This window comes from Numida meleagris, chromosome Z (genome assembly GCF_002078875.1).
Source record: "Numida meleagris isolate 19003 breed g44 Domestic line chromosome Z, NumMel1.0, whole genome shotgun sequence".
Classification (NCBI taxonomy): domain Eukaryota; kingdom Metazoa; phylum Chordata; class Aves; order Galliformes; family Numididae; genus Numida; species Numida meleagris.
This window is the reverse complement of record NC_034438.1, coordinates 74,179,672-74,197,706: the sequence shown is the minus strand read 5'-3', so window position 1 is coordinate 74,197,706 and position 18,035 is coordinate 74,179,672. Positions and strand designations below refer to the sequence as shown.

At 38.1% G+C, this 18,035-nt stretch overlaps 1 protein-coding gene across 1 annotated transcript in view; it reads right to left on the bottom strand.

The window, feature by feature from the left end:
- SRFBP1 (serum response factor binding protein 1) overlaps positions 3,377-18,035 on the bottom strand; it is a 72,244-nt gene continuing 57,585 nt past the window's right edge. Inside the window, exons 5-8 of the mRNA XM_021380389.1 lie at positions 7,492-7,573; positions 5,880-6,603; positions 5,398-5,435; positions 3,377-4,117 (exon numbers count right to left, since the gene is read on the bottom strand). Of these exons, the coding sequence (XP_021236064.1) occupies positions 3,930-4,117; positions 5,398-5,435; positions 5,880-6,603; positions 7,492-7,573 (1,032 nt within the window). The 3' untranslated portion in view covers positions 3,377-3,929. The remainder of the gene's footprint in view (positions 4,118-5,397; positions 5,436-5,879; positions 6,604-7,491; positions 7,574-18,035) is intronic.

The window sequence follows — 18,035 nt, the reverse complement described above, 5'->3', positions numbered from 1 at the left end:
TGCAGTCAGAACGATTACACATCCAATTGTTGTGGCTTCTTTTAAAAAAATACTGAAAAATCTGAGCTTGTTTGAAGTGAAAACACTGTGCACCTAAAAGCAGTCTACAAGTGTGTGACCATACATACAGAGAGTGAGAACATTTCTCCTTCAGTACGGTAATGAAGTGGAAAGCATGATCCTCCAGGATTCTTAATTTTAGAATCACAGAATGAAATATCTTCCCGTATCATTATCAAAATAAATTGGTAATACTTCGTTAGGAGGTCGCTGCCTAAACGATGTTACAAACCAGGCTAACATCACGTACGTATTGAAAATGTTGTCATAATGAAGAAAAAATGTTTTGAACTTTTATCAACAGGCTCCAGGCATGTTCACTGAGTTTATCAGTTAATGGAAATCACCCAGTTGCATATAAAAAATATTATCAAGTCTCAGCCATCAGTACTCACTTGTACAGTGCTCAGCACATTAAGGCTGTGATCCAGGTGAGTCACTAATCACCAGCTACAAGTGGTAATGGCCTATTAAAATCTGAAGCAATGCCAACAATCTAATCTCTCTCCTCTCATTCATGTTCAGCTTATCTTTTTTAATTTTTTTTTTAAATAGGAGCTCAGAAGTTCAGATGTGTTTCTGAAGAGGAAAAAAAGATGTTTTGATAAACTAGGTTTCCTTCAGGAAGAATTCTATGGGCACAAATTACAGCTGTAAGAATGTAGTAAGAAACTTGCTCAAATGCCAAGACAAACTAATGCTCTTAGATCTCTCAGCACAGGCAAAAAAGCACTTTAGAACATATGCTCCTTAAAGACATTTTTTTTTCAAACTATTTGCACTATTTAACTTTTTAGTCTTTAACGTGAATCAACTCTTAAGATATGATGCTCATCTACTCAAAGAAAGATAATTTGTCCATGGAAACTGTATTATAACTGATGACAGCTACCAAAAGAAATTCTTCTAGCCCTTCACTGGAACCAGAGAAGTTACACGTCAAACATGTGTTTGGAATAGCATTTGGCTAGGATTATTTATTCATTTATTTATTTTAAGCATTAAGGATCAGCATTTGCATCTGGAAAACTAGGGGAGTTTGCACGTGGCACGCCTTTTTCTACAAAAGACGATCCTTCCCTACAAAAGAACAGTAAAAATGCTTTCTCCTTTTCATGTTTTACTGTGATGCTTCTGGCTTTACGTTTGATGTCATTCAAGGTGGTTCGTTAAAAATAACAGCAACAAAAAGCACTGGGAGATGGAAGGATATTTGAATTTCCAGTTCTTCTTAGCATCAATCCAATTCAGGAAGATAATACCACACTTACTGACATTTGGTTAGAATGCAGAAAAGAAAGTCTGAGTGGCAAGGACATACTTAGATAATAATAATCCAATGGAACCGCTGGAATATTTAGCCTACAATAATTGAGCAGAGTAAGAGGATGGACAGAAATACTGGGATGTAAGCGTTAAGATACGAAGTCTGCAGGAGGGAGCGAGACAGAGTGGTGGCCACACTATGTTAAAAAAAACTAAACTTGTTCCTCTCATTTGACTCATTCTAAGTGGAATATACTGAGGAATTACACAGTGACTGCATTTTTACATGCATCCAGTAACTGCTTTAAACAACAGATGGTAGTTACTTAGTCTTTGGTTGACTCACCCCTCTGAGTATTACAAAATCACAAGGAGTTGATGAAGTTGGCAGGGTCCTCTGGAGGTCATCTGGCTCAAGCCCACTGTTCAAGCACGGCCATCTAGAACTGCTTGCACAGGACCATGTCCAGATAGCTTCTGTGAATTTCTGAGGATGGAGACTCCATGTCTACTCTAGGCAATTTGTGCCAGCGTTGGACCCCTTTACAGTGACAAAGTCATTGTTTCTTTTGTACTGAGAAGAGTCTGGCTTCATCTTCCCCCTCCCAGTAATTACAAACACTGGTAAGATCCTCCAAGCCTTTTCCAGGCTGAACAGTTGCAGCTCTCAGCCACTCCTTGTAGGTCAGTTACGCCATTTCCTTTATTTGTGGAGGCCTACTTATAGGCCTCTTTGTGGCCTTTTGCTGGACTTATTCCAGTGTGTCTACATCTCTTTTGTACTGTGAAGTCCACAACTCCCAGGGACTGGACCCACTTCAGATATAGCCTCACCCAAGCTGAACAGAGAAGAACGACCACTGCTCCAAACCTGCTGCTCTTCCAAAAAGGAGATGGACTTCTCTGCCATTAGGATGCATTGCTAGCTCACAGTCTGCTGGTATTCATCAGAAACCCACGTCCTTTTCTGCAAGCAGCTTTCCAATCCATCTGCATCCAGCAAAGATCATTGTACAGTGTTACTGCTTCCCAGAGCTTTCCATTTTTCTTAACTAAGCTTCACAAAGTTTAAACTTTCCCTCTGAGCACTTCTCCAGCCTGTCCATGTCCCTCTGAATGGCAGCACAGCCATCTGGTTTACAAGCCACTCCTCCCAGTTCTGTATACGCACTCTGTCCTGCCATCCAGTTCGCTAATGAAGATGTTAAATACTACAGAGCCCAGTATGCAACCACCAGTTACCTATCTTCAGTTATGCTGGCTTTCTGCTATTCAAAACCTCTGGAGCTCAGCAGGTCAGACAGTTTCTGATTCACCTTACTGTCAGTTTATGTAGTCCATATTAACTCAGTTTGTCTATAAGGATATTATGGGAAAGAGCAACAAAAGCCTTATTAAAGTTGAGACAAACAATATCCACTGCTCTTCCCAAAATCCCCTTCCCTATGCTAAGTGACATTCAAAGGGTTAATAAAAATTCATTGCTCATTATTATGAGCACTTACTAAACCTATCAGGTTGCAGCTTAATACATAGGAAAAGAGATTGCTTTTTCACAGAGTACAATACATAGGACGGACTACTTAAAGAGATCAGAGGTTGCACAAGTTGACATGGATTTTAGAGTATACAAATCTGCAGAAGAGAAATTTACAGAGGGTTATTAAACGCAGTTAACTACCATATCACAGTAAGTCCCTGAGCTACAAAACCAGAAGACAGGTGAATCTCTGAATGATGTACCACTGCTTGCTCCCACTATTCCTATACTTAAAGCATCCCTCTTTTTGACTCGTTTCAATTAAGCTGCCGAAAAAGTCCCTGAAGAAAAATACTAAAATAACTAAAGAATTTTGTCCAACAGTACATTTTTTATGTACATTCTATTTGCTTAACTATCAACAGTGTCAAATTAGAAAGATGACTTCTAATAAAAGTGCAAGAAAGACAGACAAGACCACCTGGATACAACCTCCTGGACAGGAATACTAAAGACACTCTTCCAGTAGCTCAAACCAGCAATATAATTAAAGAACAACAAAGATCACAATTTAACAGTCCAATATTTTATTGCTGCCCAGAAGTTTTGACAACATGTGCATTACTAATTGGCTTTCATAGCTACCTGATACATGCAGGAATTTGTAAGGTCTTAAGTTTAAGAGATTTCTTTTCCTCACCGGAGATGTGTATTTGATAATACTCTCCTAGGATTATCACTTCAGTAGTGGTATTCTTACCTACTACCTTAGATTGAATCCCTCAAGCAGTTAAAAGTACATTTTTACAAAAATAAAACTCCAGAGAATCTGTACTACTCCTACATGGCACAAATGATGTTTTTAAAACACATTCAGTCATGTTAGGGCATATTCCATAAGTAGTGGCATTATGAAATTGGAATTATCAAGACACGCAAACATGGCTTAACGGGCATAAATTCTTGAGAAATGTAAAATATTATCTCAGTGAAGATTTCTACACTGTTTTCTGTCCTTATCATCAAGAAAAAGTGTTCAAACACCAGTTTTTACTACCTACAAAAACATCATAAGATGCAAATTAACAAAAATCATCTTTTAAAATCTCAATTTACATACACTCTAGTCATCAAATTTAATCTTTTTGCCTTGGAATGCTGTAATTTGTGACATTTGTTCCCGGCGTCTCCTGCTTGCTTCCCATGAAGGATGAAGAGGCTGCTCCAAACGTGGATTCTTACTGTCACATTTAAGAATGGAAGCTTTTGGAAATGGTTGCTTTTTGAGCTGTGGTTCCTTTTTAAGAAGAGCTGTGTTAAGAAACAAAACATGAAACTTTAAGTACATCATGAACCTTCTTATGAACACAATAACAACCTCCAGATTGTAGACATTTTCAATAACCTATTAATTAGCCATGGGGTACACATTCATTTGAATGTTCATGGTAAGATTTTCTCATCTTGCAGCCCAATCAACTGTCACTTGGTAAGCTACAGATAGTTTAACATTTATTATTACCGGTCACTTCGAAAATCTGTGCAGACAGATACTCACTACAATCTTAGCATTTTTCTTCACAGCAAGTCAATCAGGAATTATGCAGTGTAATTCAGTATGATTGAAAAGATCCCCTTGACTTAATGAATTCCACCGTGGAATCAGATACTATAAATATAAGGGCTGCTCTGAAAGCAATGCGTCCTATTTTATGATGTTGGCCCATGACATCAGCGGCAGATGTTGGCTGCATGGCAGAAGAGGCTGAACCTTCCCACCGATATCCCATTCCATGTTGTTGCCATGTGACAGATGGCAGCAGAGGGGCAGAATGACAGAATGGCGTCTGACATGGAAGTGCAGATGAAGGAAAGGTGTGGAACTGAATTCCTCTCTGCAGAAACAATGGCACACATCGACATTCATTGATGCTTGGCGAACATTTATGGAGACCAACCTGTGGATGCGAGCACTGTGAGGCAGAGGGTGGTGTGTTTCAGCAGCAGTGACAGCAACAGTGGTCACCTCTGCTGGTACAGATTTGTACAGTGACATGCAGGCTCTTGTTCATTGCTGGTGAAAATGTAGAGCTAAGGTGACTATGTTGAAAAGGAGTGTTTTTGTAGGTGAGAATTTGCTCTATTAAATAGCATCATTATGCTTTTTCTATCTGTGGTAATTTCCATGGAAATAAATAGGAGACATTACTTTCAGAGTGACACACATACTAAAAAGTACTGAGGAATTAACGATATTACTCACAAGATAAACTATATGTTAAATACTATAATCTGATTACCCTCACCTGTGCACAGGTAACATTAACTGCTCAATGTAAACACAGACAGAAAAGCATTTTCTTGTATGTATCTGTCTTTATCCCTTAATATGCAAAAATAGGAAACAGCAAGCAAAATTCAGAGATCAAAATGACAGCTAAAAAATCCATTAATTTTAACAACAGTTGTCAAAATATATGCCACAAAATTGAAACAAACTAACAAAAAGAGAGCCAATATCAGAAAGCAGAGGCAAGAAAATCTCAGGTTATCTTTGTTCCCGCTACTGTATCAGGTTAAGTAATACATACCTGTTTGTCTGTTTTTGAAAGGCTGGTCTTTAGTATTTCTAAAAATAAAAATATAATATAGGATTATTCAAGAAACTTCTAAGATGATACACAAATGAAGAACTGCCCTCACTAAAACAGTGTGAAGAACTGCCTTCACTAAAACTCTTGTGTAATGACTTTTCAAGCACTGTAGGTAAAAATAGATATTTTTCTCCTTGTTAATAAAAGAATAATAAAAAAAAGAATTCCACATACTGATTTCATTTGGAAACATTACTAAGAATCCTAAATGTATGCCAGTGCTAATGTGAATATCCCCATAATGTGAAAAATCTCTAAGTATCAAGAAAGCACAAGGGGACTGCAGAGTAGTTCACATGAAGGCATTCTGAGCTGTGACTGACTGAAATTCTCCTTGTTTGGTAACTGCTACTAAAAATCGTAACAACTGTAATTACTGGGAAGGATAGTGGAGAATAAAGCAAGAGGAAAAGGTTTACCTTCTGTTTTGGGATTTCTGACTGGAGGTAGACAACGAAGTGCAGAACACTGATTCCAGCTTCCTTGCTTCTGCATGTGGCTTTCCTTCCATGATCAAATTTTGCCCTGTCCCAGATACTGTGCTCTTTTCTTCCTTCAATATGTTTTTCTGCAGTGTATTCTTTTCTTTTACCGAAGAAAGATCATTAACTGCTGTTTTCTTCTTTCTTTTTACTTTGCCAATGAAGAAATCATCATTGCTATCACTGTCAGAATCTGAAGTTTGGTTATAAAACCTCTCTTCAGTGCTATCATCAAAATACTCCTCTTCACTATGTTGTTCCAGGTCACTACCATCCCCAATTATTTGTTTCATTGCAGTTAATTTGTTCATGCTCACATTTTCCTTCTTTTTTTTACAGCCAAGTTTCTTTCTTGTCTGAGTGACTGCTTGCATTTTTATTGTCTGTGACGAAAGCTCTTTCGGAATTCTCTCAATTTCCATAATTTCCTGTTCAGTTTCACTCTCACTGAGTTTATCAGCTCCTCTGTCGGTTTCCATTTTCACACTCATTTTTGTTTTGTCTTCAAATCCTTGCTGCTTTTGAACTAGTTTAAGAACTTGTTCATTCAAATTGCTGTTGGAATTTTGTGCTGATTTAGGCTGTGCTTCTGACTTATTCTTTTCTGAAGGACTGGCTTTGGCTGGGTTCTGTCTTGCATCCTTAAAAGCTTTTACAGCAGCTAAAAGAGAGGCAGAAGAAAAGTCATTTGTTACTGCTACACTTGAATTAAGTACACAAGCTGTTTTAATAAAATATTTTTGTAAGTTAAATTTATTGCATTGAATAAACATATTTTGAATGTCTTTATCAACCTTTAACTGAATAGGTGGGGCAAATAATGCCTTACAGTACAACATCAACAAGTGAGGAAAACGATTTGAAATCATTGCTACCTGGATATGCTGTTTTTGAAACTGGATTTAACTAGGGAAGCTAACGAAAGTGACTTGCAAACCTGGTACGACAAGGGGGAACAGTTTTAAAAGAGAGGAGATTTAGGTTAGATGTTAGGTTTTAATTCTTTACTCAGAGGACGATGAGGCACTGGAACTGCACCATCCCTGGAGGTGCCCTAGGCCAGGTTCAATGGGGCCCTGGGCAGCCTGATCTGGTGGGTGGCAATCTGCCCAAGTCAGAGGTCAGGGAGGGGGCTTTAAGGTCCCTTCCAACCCAAGCCATTCTGTGATTTTGTGATATGACTCTATGGTTCTTTTAGCTACCTTTGGAAAGCCAGTTAAAATGCTTCTTTTTCCTTTGTATCTGCTCACTGCCGATTTAATCTTACTTAATTTAGAGATCTTCACTACATCTGTTCAGTTTTGGAGTTCCCTTTAAGAGTCCCGTTTGTCTTATATTCCTTTATCTTCTATGGCATATGGTGTACTGTCACATATAAACCCGCGACTGCAAGCTTGTGATACCTTGTTCACTGCAGTTTGTCAAGCTGGTTACAGGGGCTGATATACATTTCTTTCAATAGTGCTTGTTCGTATCAGGAATTAGCAAGAACAACTTGACACAAGGACAAGCTACTGAACTTGAAACAAGTTAATATACTGCTTCATACCTTTAAGCTCAGCAATTTTGGGCTTCAAGAGGGGGTGCGTTGCAAGTCTTGCAATGGCTCGCTCATTTGCAGTGGACTTTGGCTATAAAATGTAAAAGACATGAATTGAGCAGAATAATACTTACAGGATAGGTCTGTGTCAGTCATACTACTATGTATATTAACGTGATTCTGGACCAGTCACATAGTTTATATTCAGCTTCTGAAATATACATTCTGGAATATTATATTATATGTTATGTTATATGTGTAAAGCAAGTTGATGAACCCCTAGAAAAGATAGCACTGTATCGGTAGAAGCCGTTCTGCATGATGGAATAGAGCAGCTTGCAAGAAGTACAGTTTGGATACCATTAACGCTGGGAAAATAACATAACAGATACTGAAGTGTTATACATGAAATGTGATGGAGAGGCAAGGTCTAACCTGATCTTAAGGACAAACACCCCCAGATGTTATGTGGTAAGAATAACAGAATTATACAGGCTGATTCAAAGATCAAATAAGATCTCAATGCTTTAACTTGAAGAAAAAGGAGAGTAGTAGGAATTGTTTCCACTGTTGACTTCATCTAGAATTCATAGGTACTAGCTATCGTATTTTCAGGCTCTTATCATGACTACGCTTCAAGAATGAAATGAGAGATACCTGAGACTTTTTAAAGGATAGCCTTGTCTTGATTTTATCTGAGAGAGAAGAACTGTCGTGTACAGACTTGGAAAACACAAGCTCACTAAGAAGATTTCTTTGTGACTGCAGCAGAACTTATGACAAAAGAGAAAAAAAAACACCTTCTCCCTAGTGGTACTGCATGGATATATTTTTAAACTGTTGTAACCTGTGATTTGAGCTGCATGTCACATAAAGTACTATGGCAAAAGCCACCTCAATCAACAGATGATGAGGCTTACAAAGAACTGGGTGAGTGCCCAGTGACCCTGTCTGAGCAGGCTTTGGCATTTCAGCACAACATGCTGCCTGTCCTGGCCTGAGCCACCACCCTGAGTGACAGAGCCCAGCTGAGGGCTGAATGAACTCAGGGGACAGTTGATGGAGGCAGTTCACAGTCTAAAGGAAAAAATAATATCTGTGTATACAATCACACGGTAGCAGGCTGGGGGTAGCTAATGCGGATGTACTGAATAATTACTGTTGGATATGAGTGTGACGTAAAGGTACGGAATAGGCAATGGGAGACTGTAATGGGTCTGTCCTGGGATGAAGTCAACTTTCCCCATCTTGCAAAAGCCAATATGGTACTGTGCTTTGGATATGCGACCAAATCAGAGTTGATAACACACCAATGTTTTTGTTATTGCTGAGATGTACTTGCACAGCATCATGGCCTTCATTTCTCCTTCAAGAGAAAGACAGGAAGAGGTTGGGAGGGAAAGACAGCTGGGGCAGCTGACAACCAGTTCACTAAAAGGATATTCCGCGCTGTATTACGTACTTTTAACCAACACAAGCTCAAGTAAAGGAGGTAGGGGGAAATTTGTTGTTATTGCATTTGTCTCCCCCAGGCAACTGTTAAATGTGTACAAGCCCTGTTTTCTGGGATGTGGCTGAACTTCTACTTGCTGTTGGGAAGTAGTGAATTAATTCCTTATTTTGCTTTGCTAACACACAGTTCTGCTTCATTTATAAGCTAACTTTATCTCAACTCATGAGTACTGAGTGTTCTCCCTTTTGTTCTTCTGAATCTCTCTCATCCTGCTGGGCACAAGGAATGAAGAGTGAGTGAGCTGCTAGTGACTGCTTGGTTGCTGGCTGGGGTCAAACCATCACATGTATAGAGACTACCCAGTACATCAGACATACATTTCTGAAGTTTTCGATCTGTTTGATATATGAGTGTTCATCAGGGAATCTTACTAGCTTGTATGCACCTTTTCTTCCAGCAGTTATGCCACTTAATGTGAACAGTTATGTATTCATTGAGTAGAGACATAGAGACAAGTCATGCCAACCACTTAGCTGGAGAGTCATTTTCAGTGCTTTGCGTCTGAAGAGAACAGAGCAGATCCTGAAATTTGAAATCCTACATGTTCCTGCTAAGTTTCTTAATATAATGGAGACACCACAGCTACAAAGATCTACTACTTCCAAATATGGAAACATTTAATTGGTCTGCAAAATGTAAGTCTTGTTCCTCAACCAATTCTGGTTTTGTCTGTTCAGATTTTAATTTGAAGCGCAGAGTATCTGCAAATTCTAGTACCTTCCTTCCTCACCAAGTCCCTGCTAATATAGCATTATTGCTATATCTTTCCTGTAGACTGTCTACAGCATTATGATTACTGGCTGGAAAAGATGGGTCAAAAGATGAGTCCATTACTAAGGGCCAAAGACTGTCTCACTCTCAGACTCACTCTCAGAGCTAGAAGAGCTCTGAGAACTTTGAGTCTGGGTTCTGATTCCCATGTGACAGTGCTGCATGCTGCCACCAGATTCCTGGGACAGCAAGCTCACATTTCTGAAGATCAAAGAGTATTTTCTTTGGAGATTTTTGTCTAGTTGGAAAATGTATTTCTGAACTTAATTAATACACTTTTTCCCTCAGTTACTTCCTGTGGGTTTTGAAAGAATATACCATGAAGTTCAGAAAGCAGCAGCAGCTTCTGTGCAACATCTGGTGTCCTTTAATTCAAATATTTATAGAAAGGGTTTAAGCATATACATGCCAATGCATATGGAATAACCACATTTTTTCCTTATAGCAAAATACTTCACAAACGCTACTCACACTGCGAGACAGCAGCCAACAAACATATAATATGACATTCACATTCTTAAAAAATTCCCATTTTTCTATTTTTTGGCACATCCAATGCTCAATTTATTTTTCCTCAACTATTTTCCAGTATATAAAGCCTTGGCAGAGAAAAAAACATAAAGTACCTACTGAATCTATATCAAGAACATTCCCACTCCTCACCTCCCCTCAGCATGTTTGTTTCTTATAAATACTTGCTTTAACAGGTTCCTGCTACTTGTTGCATTATTTTGCACTACTCATTTTTTTCAGGCAAGACTTTCCATAGGAAAGCTCTGCCTCATTCAATTTGCAACTGAGGCACAGCAAAATGAACAAAGCAACTGAGCACTGAAGCGGTAAGTTGTATGCTACCAACACAAGAATCCAAACTCTTCAGATTTTATCTTGGTAAGTGATGCATTATTTTTATATATAAAGATACCTGTCATCACCACCATGCTACATTAAACTCAGTAGGGACACTTAACAATATTAATTGCACTGATCTTTGTGTTTTTCAAACCTTAAAATTAAAAAAATAAGCCTGCATAAAGAAGTGTTCCTCATCCTGAATGGCAGATGAGGCACAAACCTCAAACCTTAACTTGCCAGTTACAATATAATAAAGTAGGATATGTATAACCCACACCAAGAAACACACAGGGGTCCCCCACATAGGGGAGGCAAACTTTGTGAGATGTGGCAATGATTAAGAAAAGAATGGACGTTAGAAGATTGTTAAAATAAAAAACAGATTTACACTACAAGTTTTGAAATATGCTGGACAGAGGTCAGAAAAAGTAAGCAATGACTCCGAGGGCTGGCAGCATTGGGTAAAAGGAAGCAGCTGGATGGGAATGTCAGGCAGAATTTGTGTGCACAGCACCTGCCTCGTACAATGCAGGAAATAAAGTGAGAAGGAGAATGCCTTGGTAGAGATGGGATTTGCTGCTGTTAAAAGCAATACCTTGCTAGCATGCTTGAGATGGCAGACCTTCAAGAAGAATTAAACAACAGAAACTAAGGATTAACTTGGGGACACGATATGCTGACTTCTGGTCATTGCTTCACTGTTATTACTCATCCTGTTCAAAATTCCTTTTGGTTCTACTCTGTGCTACCATTATAATAAAAAATAGAGAAGAGGTCATACTTTTATCTTTCAACTGATTTCTGTACAAGAAGCTACAGGTAGCTTAAAACAAGATTAATACTAGAAGACTACTAACTAGAATTTCTGTTGGGTCAAAGGACAGTGCTGACAGACAGATAATGCTTGGTGGCTTTACATCTGTCCCTGTAAATGGTTTGTCATGATATTTAGATGGAGACAGCCAGAAACTCTATGGATGAGCATACAGTTTACAGTACATTACTAAACCTATGACACAAAAAAAAACCTTGAAGCATGTCATACTGAGGTTTCTAAATTAACTGGAAGTGCAGTCTGAAGCATAACAGCAGCATGATCTCAGGAAAAAGAACAAAAGGAAAAGAAAATGCTAACCAGGTTAAGCATAAAAAAAATCCTAAGTTCTGGGCCAAAAGAAGATTTAATTGTGATACTCCTTGTAGAAGCTTAGGACAAGAACTCTCTCCCTCCTAAAAACAACAGAAAACCTATTACTCCACATACTGTTCCCAGAGCTCTAACAAGTCACAGCTGTCTTTCACAACAGCAGAAGGAGTGTAGTTAATGTAGAGTCACAGGGTGTCTGAAGGTGTTAGATCATGGCTGCCATCCAAGTCCATCCCATGACTTCATACTGCTTTGGAATAAGATCACTGACCAAAGTTATCTTCTGACTGAAATGCTGTTAGTTCTCCCTCTTCCCTTATGTCTGTAAGAAATATGATATGCGATTTGTGGCCATCCAATCAACTGATGATTTTGGCAAGAGAAGCAACTGGATACCACTTGTGGTGGCCATGCTGTCCCAAAGCTCCTGACAGAATGAGATTGTGACTGCGTCCTCCCTTCACTGATAGCAGGATGAATCAGATAGAGAAGGCAGGAAACACATCTTCATTAGGCAAGGCAAGGCTAGAGTTCAAAAGAGTGTGACACTCCTAAATACAGAAATAGCAGGGAGCAATGACATACTATGCACTGGAGAGAAACATCAGCACTAAAAACTGCACTGGAAAAAGATAACCAGAAATTGTCAGATTTTATTCAATTTTTACTCAGTTTTTACTCAATCCAATATTCCAAGTCACATCAAAATGATGGTACAGCTGTTATGAAGTAGATATACAAGCTGAACAACAAGATAGGTGGGAAATTCTTATGGCAATTAATTCTGTATGAATCTCACAACATCATGCAAGTTTCAATGGTGTTTTTTTTTTTTTCTTTAAGATTGGACTATATACAGATTAGCTGATGAAAAATTTCCACCTGAAGCTAAAGTGCATGTACTAACAGATCTAAAGCCTTTGCAAAAAACAGTAAAATAATGTCTTGTAATGGAACAACAGGACAAAAATTGAACAACTTCTCTTAAAACACCCCTCCTTGACGTCTTGTTTGTTATTCTTTTTATCACTTGTCACAGTTTATATTGGCTAGCGTAATTTTCTGTTATTGCCATAATTTAACCATAAAAATATTTGGAGATTTATTTTTCTTGCAAGCACCATGAGGCATGAGCACTCATGAGAACACACGGTACTCTGGACAACTTTCACTCATCTGCAGACTACACTCAATAAAAGTGAGAGGTCTGGAGAATCTACTTGAACTTGCATTGATGCCAGGAGAACTGACTGTCACCTCATCACTGATGTCTACAAATTTTGAATCTAGCTCTGGGGAGAAGCATCAAGATCTTCTAACCAGTGCTGAGCTGCTCATACTGCCCTAGCTTCATTTGTATTTCTGAATTAAAGTTATTATTTTCCCCCTAATCTGCTCATTCAGATTTATCTACATCCAATTTAGCTTGTTTTTGCCTTCCTCCTAAAAGGAGTACAGAGTATAAACTTGTTTCTATCATCATCACTCTATGCAAAACATGAGTAAAATATGCCAGAAACTCAAACTAAGTAGATTCCCCGTTGCTCTTTGTCTGCTTTGGCAGGGGGGTTGGACTTGATGATCTATAGCGGTCCCTTCCAGTCCCTACAATTCTGTGATTCTGTGATACGCATGTTGGAAGAACTACAGTCCAAGCACTAAACAAAGTTTGAAGGCCCTTTAAGAAGCCCAATACAGCACTTTACAACTTGTAAAGTTGTCAAGTTTCACGATCAAATTTATTTGGAATTAAGAATAGTCAATAGCATTCCTCTGGATTAAGCTGTCACAACTAATTTAGCTAATCGTGCAACTGTGAGGTAAACATGTATTCTTTCACACTGGGAAATGGTCAAAAAGAAATAGTACTTAAACCCTGCTGTAATCTATGGCAGAGCTTGGAATAAACCCCAGACCTGCCCAAGTACAAATCATGTATTTAATCTACAACTAATTCTTCCCTTCTTCTCTTTATGAGAACTCCTATAATTGCTTGAATAAAGAGAAGTCAGAACAAGAAATCCAGAATAAACAGGCATGGACTCTTAATTATATCCCCATGGTGAACAGGTGTAGACTCTAGCTGTAGGCTGAAATGGCAAGATTATAGGAAGAACTCATATACTGCTAGCTCTGTATCACCTCTTACAAGGCTAAGAAGAATATGTGTATAATCCTATAACTTTGGCCTCCCACACAAATAAACAAGTTTTTGAAGAAAAAAAAGCCAAATTGTAAAGATAATGAAAGAGGTCACAAAACCAGCAGTGTGTCAACTCCTCTCCCCACCTCCTCCAATTATGGCAGTCCAACTCATTGTTTGGTACAGGGCACAGTAAAATAGGTGCCACAGGAGAAGAAAAAGGATCAATAATAATGAGGAACTAAAGTGGAAAGTAAAATATGAAATAGATACCCTGAAGCAAAAAAATGTACTTTTCAGGGGAAACAGGAATGGAATTAGTTGTGGGAAAGAGGCAGTAGCTATGAACAATAAAAAGAGAAAGGTTGCTACTACAAAATTCACAAAGACTTCTTCAGATAACAGAATGAAATTCAGAGGAAAGTTCACATATAAATTAATCTGACAACCACCGTATATCAGACCTGAAGCCACAAATGACTTTCAGAAAAGTGAAGTATACTGAAAAGTTGACAAATCATCTGCTTGTAGCTGAGCTTCCAGAATGAGAGTCCAGAGGCTTCAAGCAGGCAGTTCCCTAATTCTCAGCAGAGAGTTAAGCTGGCCAACCATCTCAAAATGAAAGGTGAAACAAGTGATACATACATTTTATATACATATATATATGTAAAGCTTACTTATACTTGCTTGTCTGTTATAGAAGAGAGAGCCAGAGCAACAAGTAGACAAGGAATACTCAGGTTTGCAGCTTACTTCTCAAGATCCAATAGTGCATAATGGGCAAGTCCAAAGACTTACAGTGCAGACAGCAGCAAATACATTGGCAAGGTACAGGGATGAGCTCTTCGTTGTCAGAGCTACTTAATGGGCCAAGAAGCTCACAGTATTCAGCCCTGGATGACATTGTTAACTTTCAGAACTGAGATATCCACTGGTCTCCTTACAAAGTCAGTTTGGAGACAAAATTCTGCACAGAACTTACACAGATATAATCCTCAGACGTCCTTACAATATTCCATAGTAAAATAGAAGCTCAGACCTCAAAGTATCTCTTGTCAGCTGCAGCCTGATAAAGCAGCGTATGTGTAAGCAATATATAGGACAGTTTATAACAAAGAATCTGGAGAAAGCAGACACTGTTCAGAACTTCAAATTTTAAAACAGATGCAAAACCGAAACTTGAAACCAAGCCCTAAATTAAGCATACGCATTTCAGATAACTTCTGATGACAATGTAAAAGAATTACGCCTGTCAAAAATGCTCATCTTGCTCAGACTTTCACACATAGAAGAATTATCATCAGGGAACTCAGAAATATCTAACAAGAAATTGTCAGTTCAGCATCCTCAGATACAACTTGGAGAGATGTATTTATGTTCTGAGCCACCACTGAAGACACTAACTACTGAGAGCCAGGGATTTGGAGGTGTAGAAGACTTAAAAACTTCATAAATACTTCACACATTAACCAGGAGTAGGCCCATAAAAGTGTATGCTATTTAAAACAAGACAGAGCCTCTTGGTATCTCACATTGACATTTTTGTGCGCTACTGAAAACAGGTATCTTACATTCCAAATGTTTTTCAGGCACTTTCTGAAAAAAGACAAATTCAGTTCACTGAAAAACTATTAGACATCTGAGATAATCATACTCCTTAGCACCAAAATGTAAATTTTTTATCATTAAGTCTATTGAGGGAGTATATGCATTCAAAACTTACTCTATTCATAAACATATCAGATACATAGGGAAGCCCTGATACTATTTGAGAATATCAGCAAATGATGAATGCAAAATAAACATAAATCCTGAACAGTCCTTTTTTTCTAGCAGGTATTTCATCGCATGGCATGCAGAATAATCACCTTTATGCTTGGAGGCTCGACTCTCTTTAAGGTCATTACGTTATTGCTACTTTGGCAAAAAAGTATTTTCCTATGGTGTAATCACTCAACCCTTTCAATCAGCATGCAATTATTTGTGTTTCAAAACAAAGGAAAACTAGGCCAACAGCCCTCAAAGGTAATGCCCTTATACTTTCAGTAAGTTACCACTTACATCACATTTTCCATACATACTCATAAATCTTGCCATTGAGGGGCAATACACTGTAAACCTGTTTTCATTTTCCCTCACTGAAATTTCTTAATGTAGCTACCTACTACATTCCCAATAAATGGGTTGTTTCTTTAAAGAGAATTCCAATAACTCAAGAAAATCTTGTTTTTCCATTTCCACTGTTCAAGTTAAAAAATTTCAAGAAATAGTGCCTTCAGCACTTTTCATAGAATTTTCCAGTGTCAAAGACTCACGGTGAGCCAAAAGAATCCTCATAATTCCATAACTTCTCTCTTTATTTATTTCTTAAATTTTTATAATTGTTAATTCCTTAGTTCCGAGATGCAGCACTTGAAAAATGATCTGCACAGGAAACAGTGAAGAAGTGATTATGATTTTGTATTGTACTTATGACATACAACCAGATAAAGATACACTTGCATTAATAAAAGTAAAAACAGTAAAGCACAACAGCTGTTGCTTTTCATTTTTAAAAATATCAGAAATGTAATTTTATTCTAATTTTGTTACGCAATTCTGAGTTACTCTTCAAAGCATATATGCAGAAAAAGCTTTTTCAGTTTGCAATATGTGATTAGTTGTCAGTCTTTAGCATATGCAATTACAATTATCTACATAGCATTAAACACATTTTAACACAGTAAGTTCTATAAGCAATAGGAATAATGAAAGACTCCAGCTCATCTGTGTTGTACCTTACATCTTCTCACTTACCTTCTGTTCCAACTCCATGGTGTTTCTTAAAACAATATTGAAAAGTATTTGAATTTTTCTGTCACTAGAACACTTCCCTCACTGACAGCAATACTGATTTGGATTTCTACTACTCTGATGAGAACTGTCATACACACAAATGACCTGCTGGAAATATACACTTCTAAAACCATCTCCATCAACACTGGCTGAAGTTCATCAGTGGGAACCAATATTTAGAGATCTAGCAGACTAATGGCAAGGCAGGGCTTCCTTGTTCGGTTGAGCACATCCTCTTCTCTACCCCTTCGTGTGGATTAACTTTCCCTATCAATCCCTAAAGAATGCAATTCAGAGATTGTCTTTAGTAATCAAATTAATTAAGGGTAAGTGAAATCTCTCACCATTACTAGCTGTGGACTTGTAGTTTCTATAATCTGATTTATCATTTTCTGCTCACCATCACAATTCTAACTAGAAGTTCAGGACATTACTAGCACCAAACTTTTATTACAGAGCTGACTGTCATTCATGAGACTTGTAAGAGTTTCACTTTTCCTGTCACACTTCTATACAGTTATACTGAAAACACAGCTGTTCACAACACAGTGCCACTCTCCTGCACATACATCCTGCCTCATTATCCTTCTAGAGGTGGCACCTTTCATTAACTATCTTGAAGACCTGGTTAAAGGAAAATATCAATTGTATCTCTGATGTTTGATGTCAGGTATTCCACTCTCACCCAGTATGTTCTTAGGCTTCAAGGACTGGTACGGAAGCATTTATAACGTATATTCTTCTTCTGCAGTTAAGTACTGGAGATGCTAACCAGCTGGTACTGTAGACAGCCTGATTTGTTTTCATTATTCACTGGATTGACCTGTTCCCAACTTGGCCTCCAAGAGAGATTGTGAAAAATTGTCATATACTCCTTGTTGATCACCTGACTGTGAATCAGATGTTTTTCTATTAATGTAGTCTTCCTCCTCCTTTTTGTTTTGTATTCCTTGTTGAAGACTTTCAGTGCCAGCAGCATGGTTCAATTTTGGTTAATAAATTAGCTCATCTTTCTTTTTCTGTCTCCTCTTGCCTCTGAAGGGTCCTCAGTTCCTCTAACACCTAAATCTCCTTTCTGTACCACTGTCTCATGCATGCTTTGTGGTTCTGGATCTCTGCCTGTCTCCTGGGCATTCCATGCATGCCTGAGAAGTATTTCTGAAAATTATATCATGGAAATTCTGACATCAGTAATTTGACATTCCTTTATTCAGAATCAAATCCACCACACTTTGAGAACCTCTTCTTACAATACTTTCTTTCTTTCATTTTCTTCAAGGAAAACATAA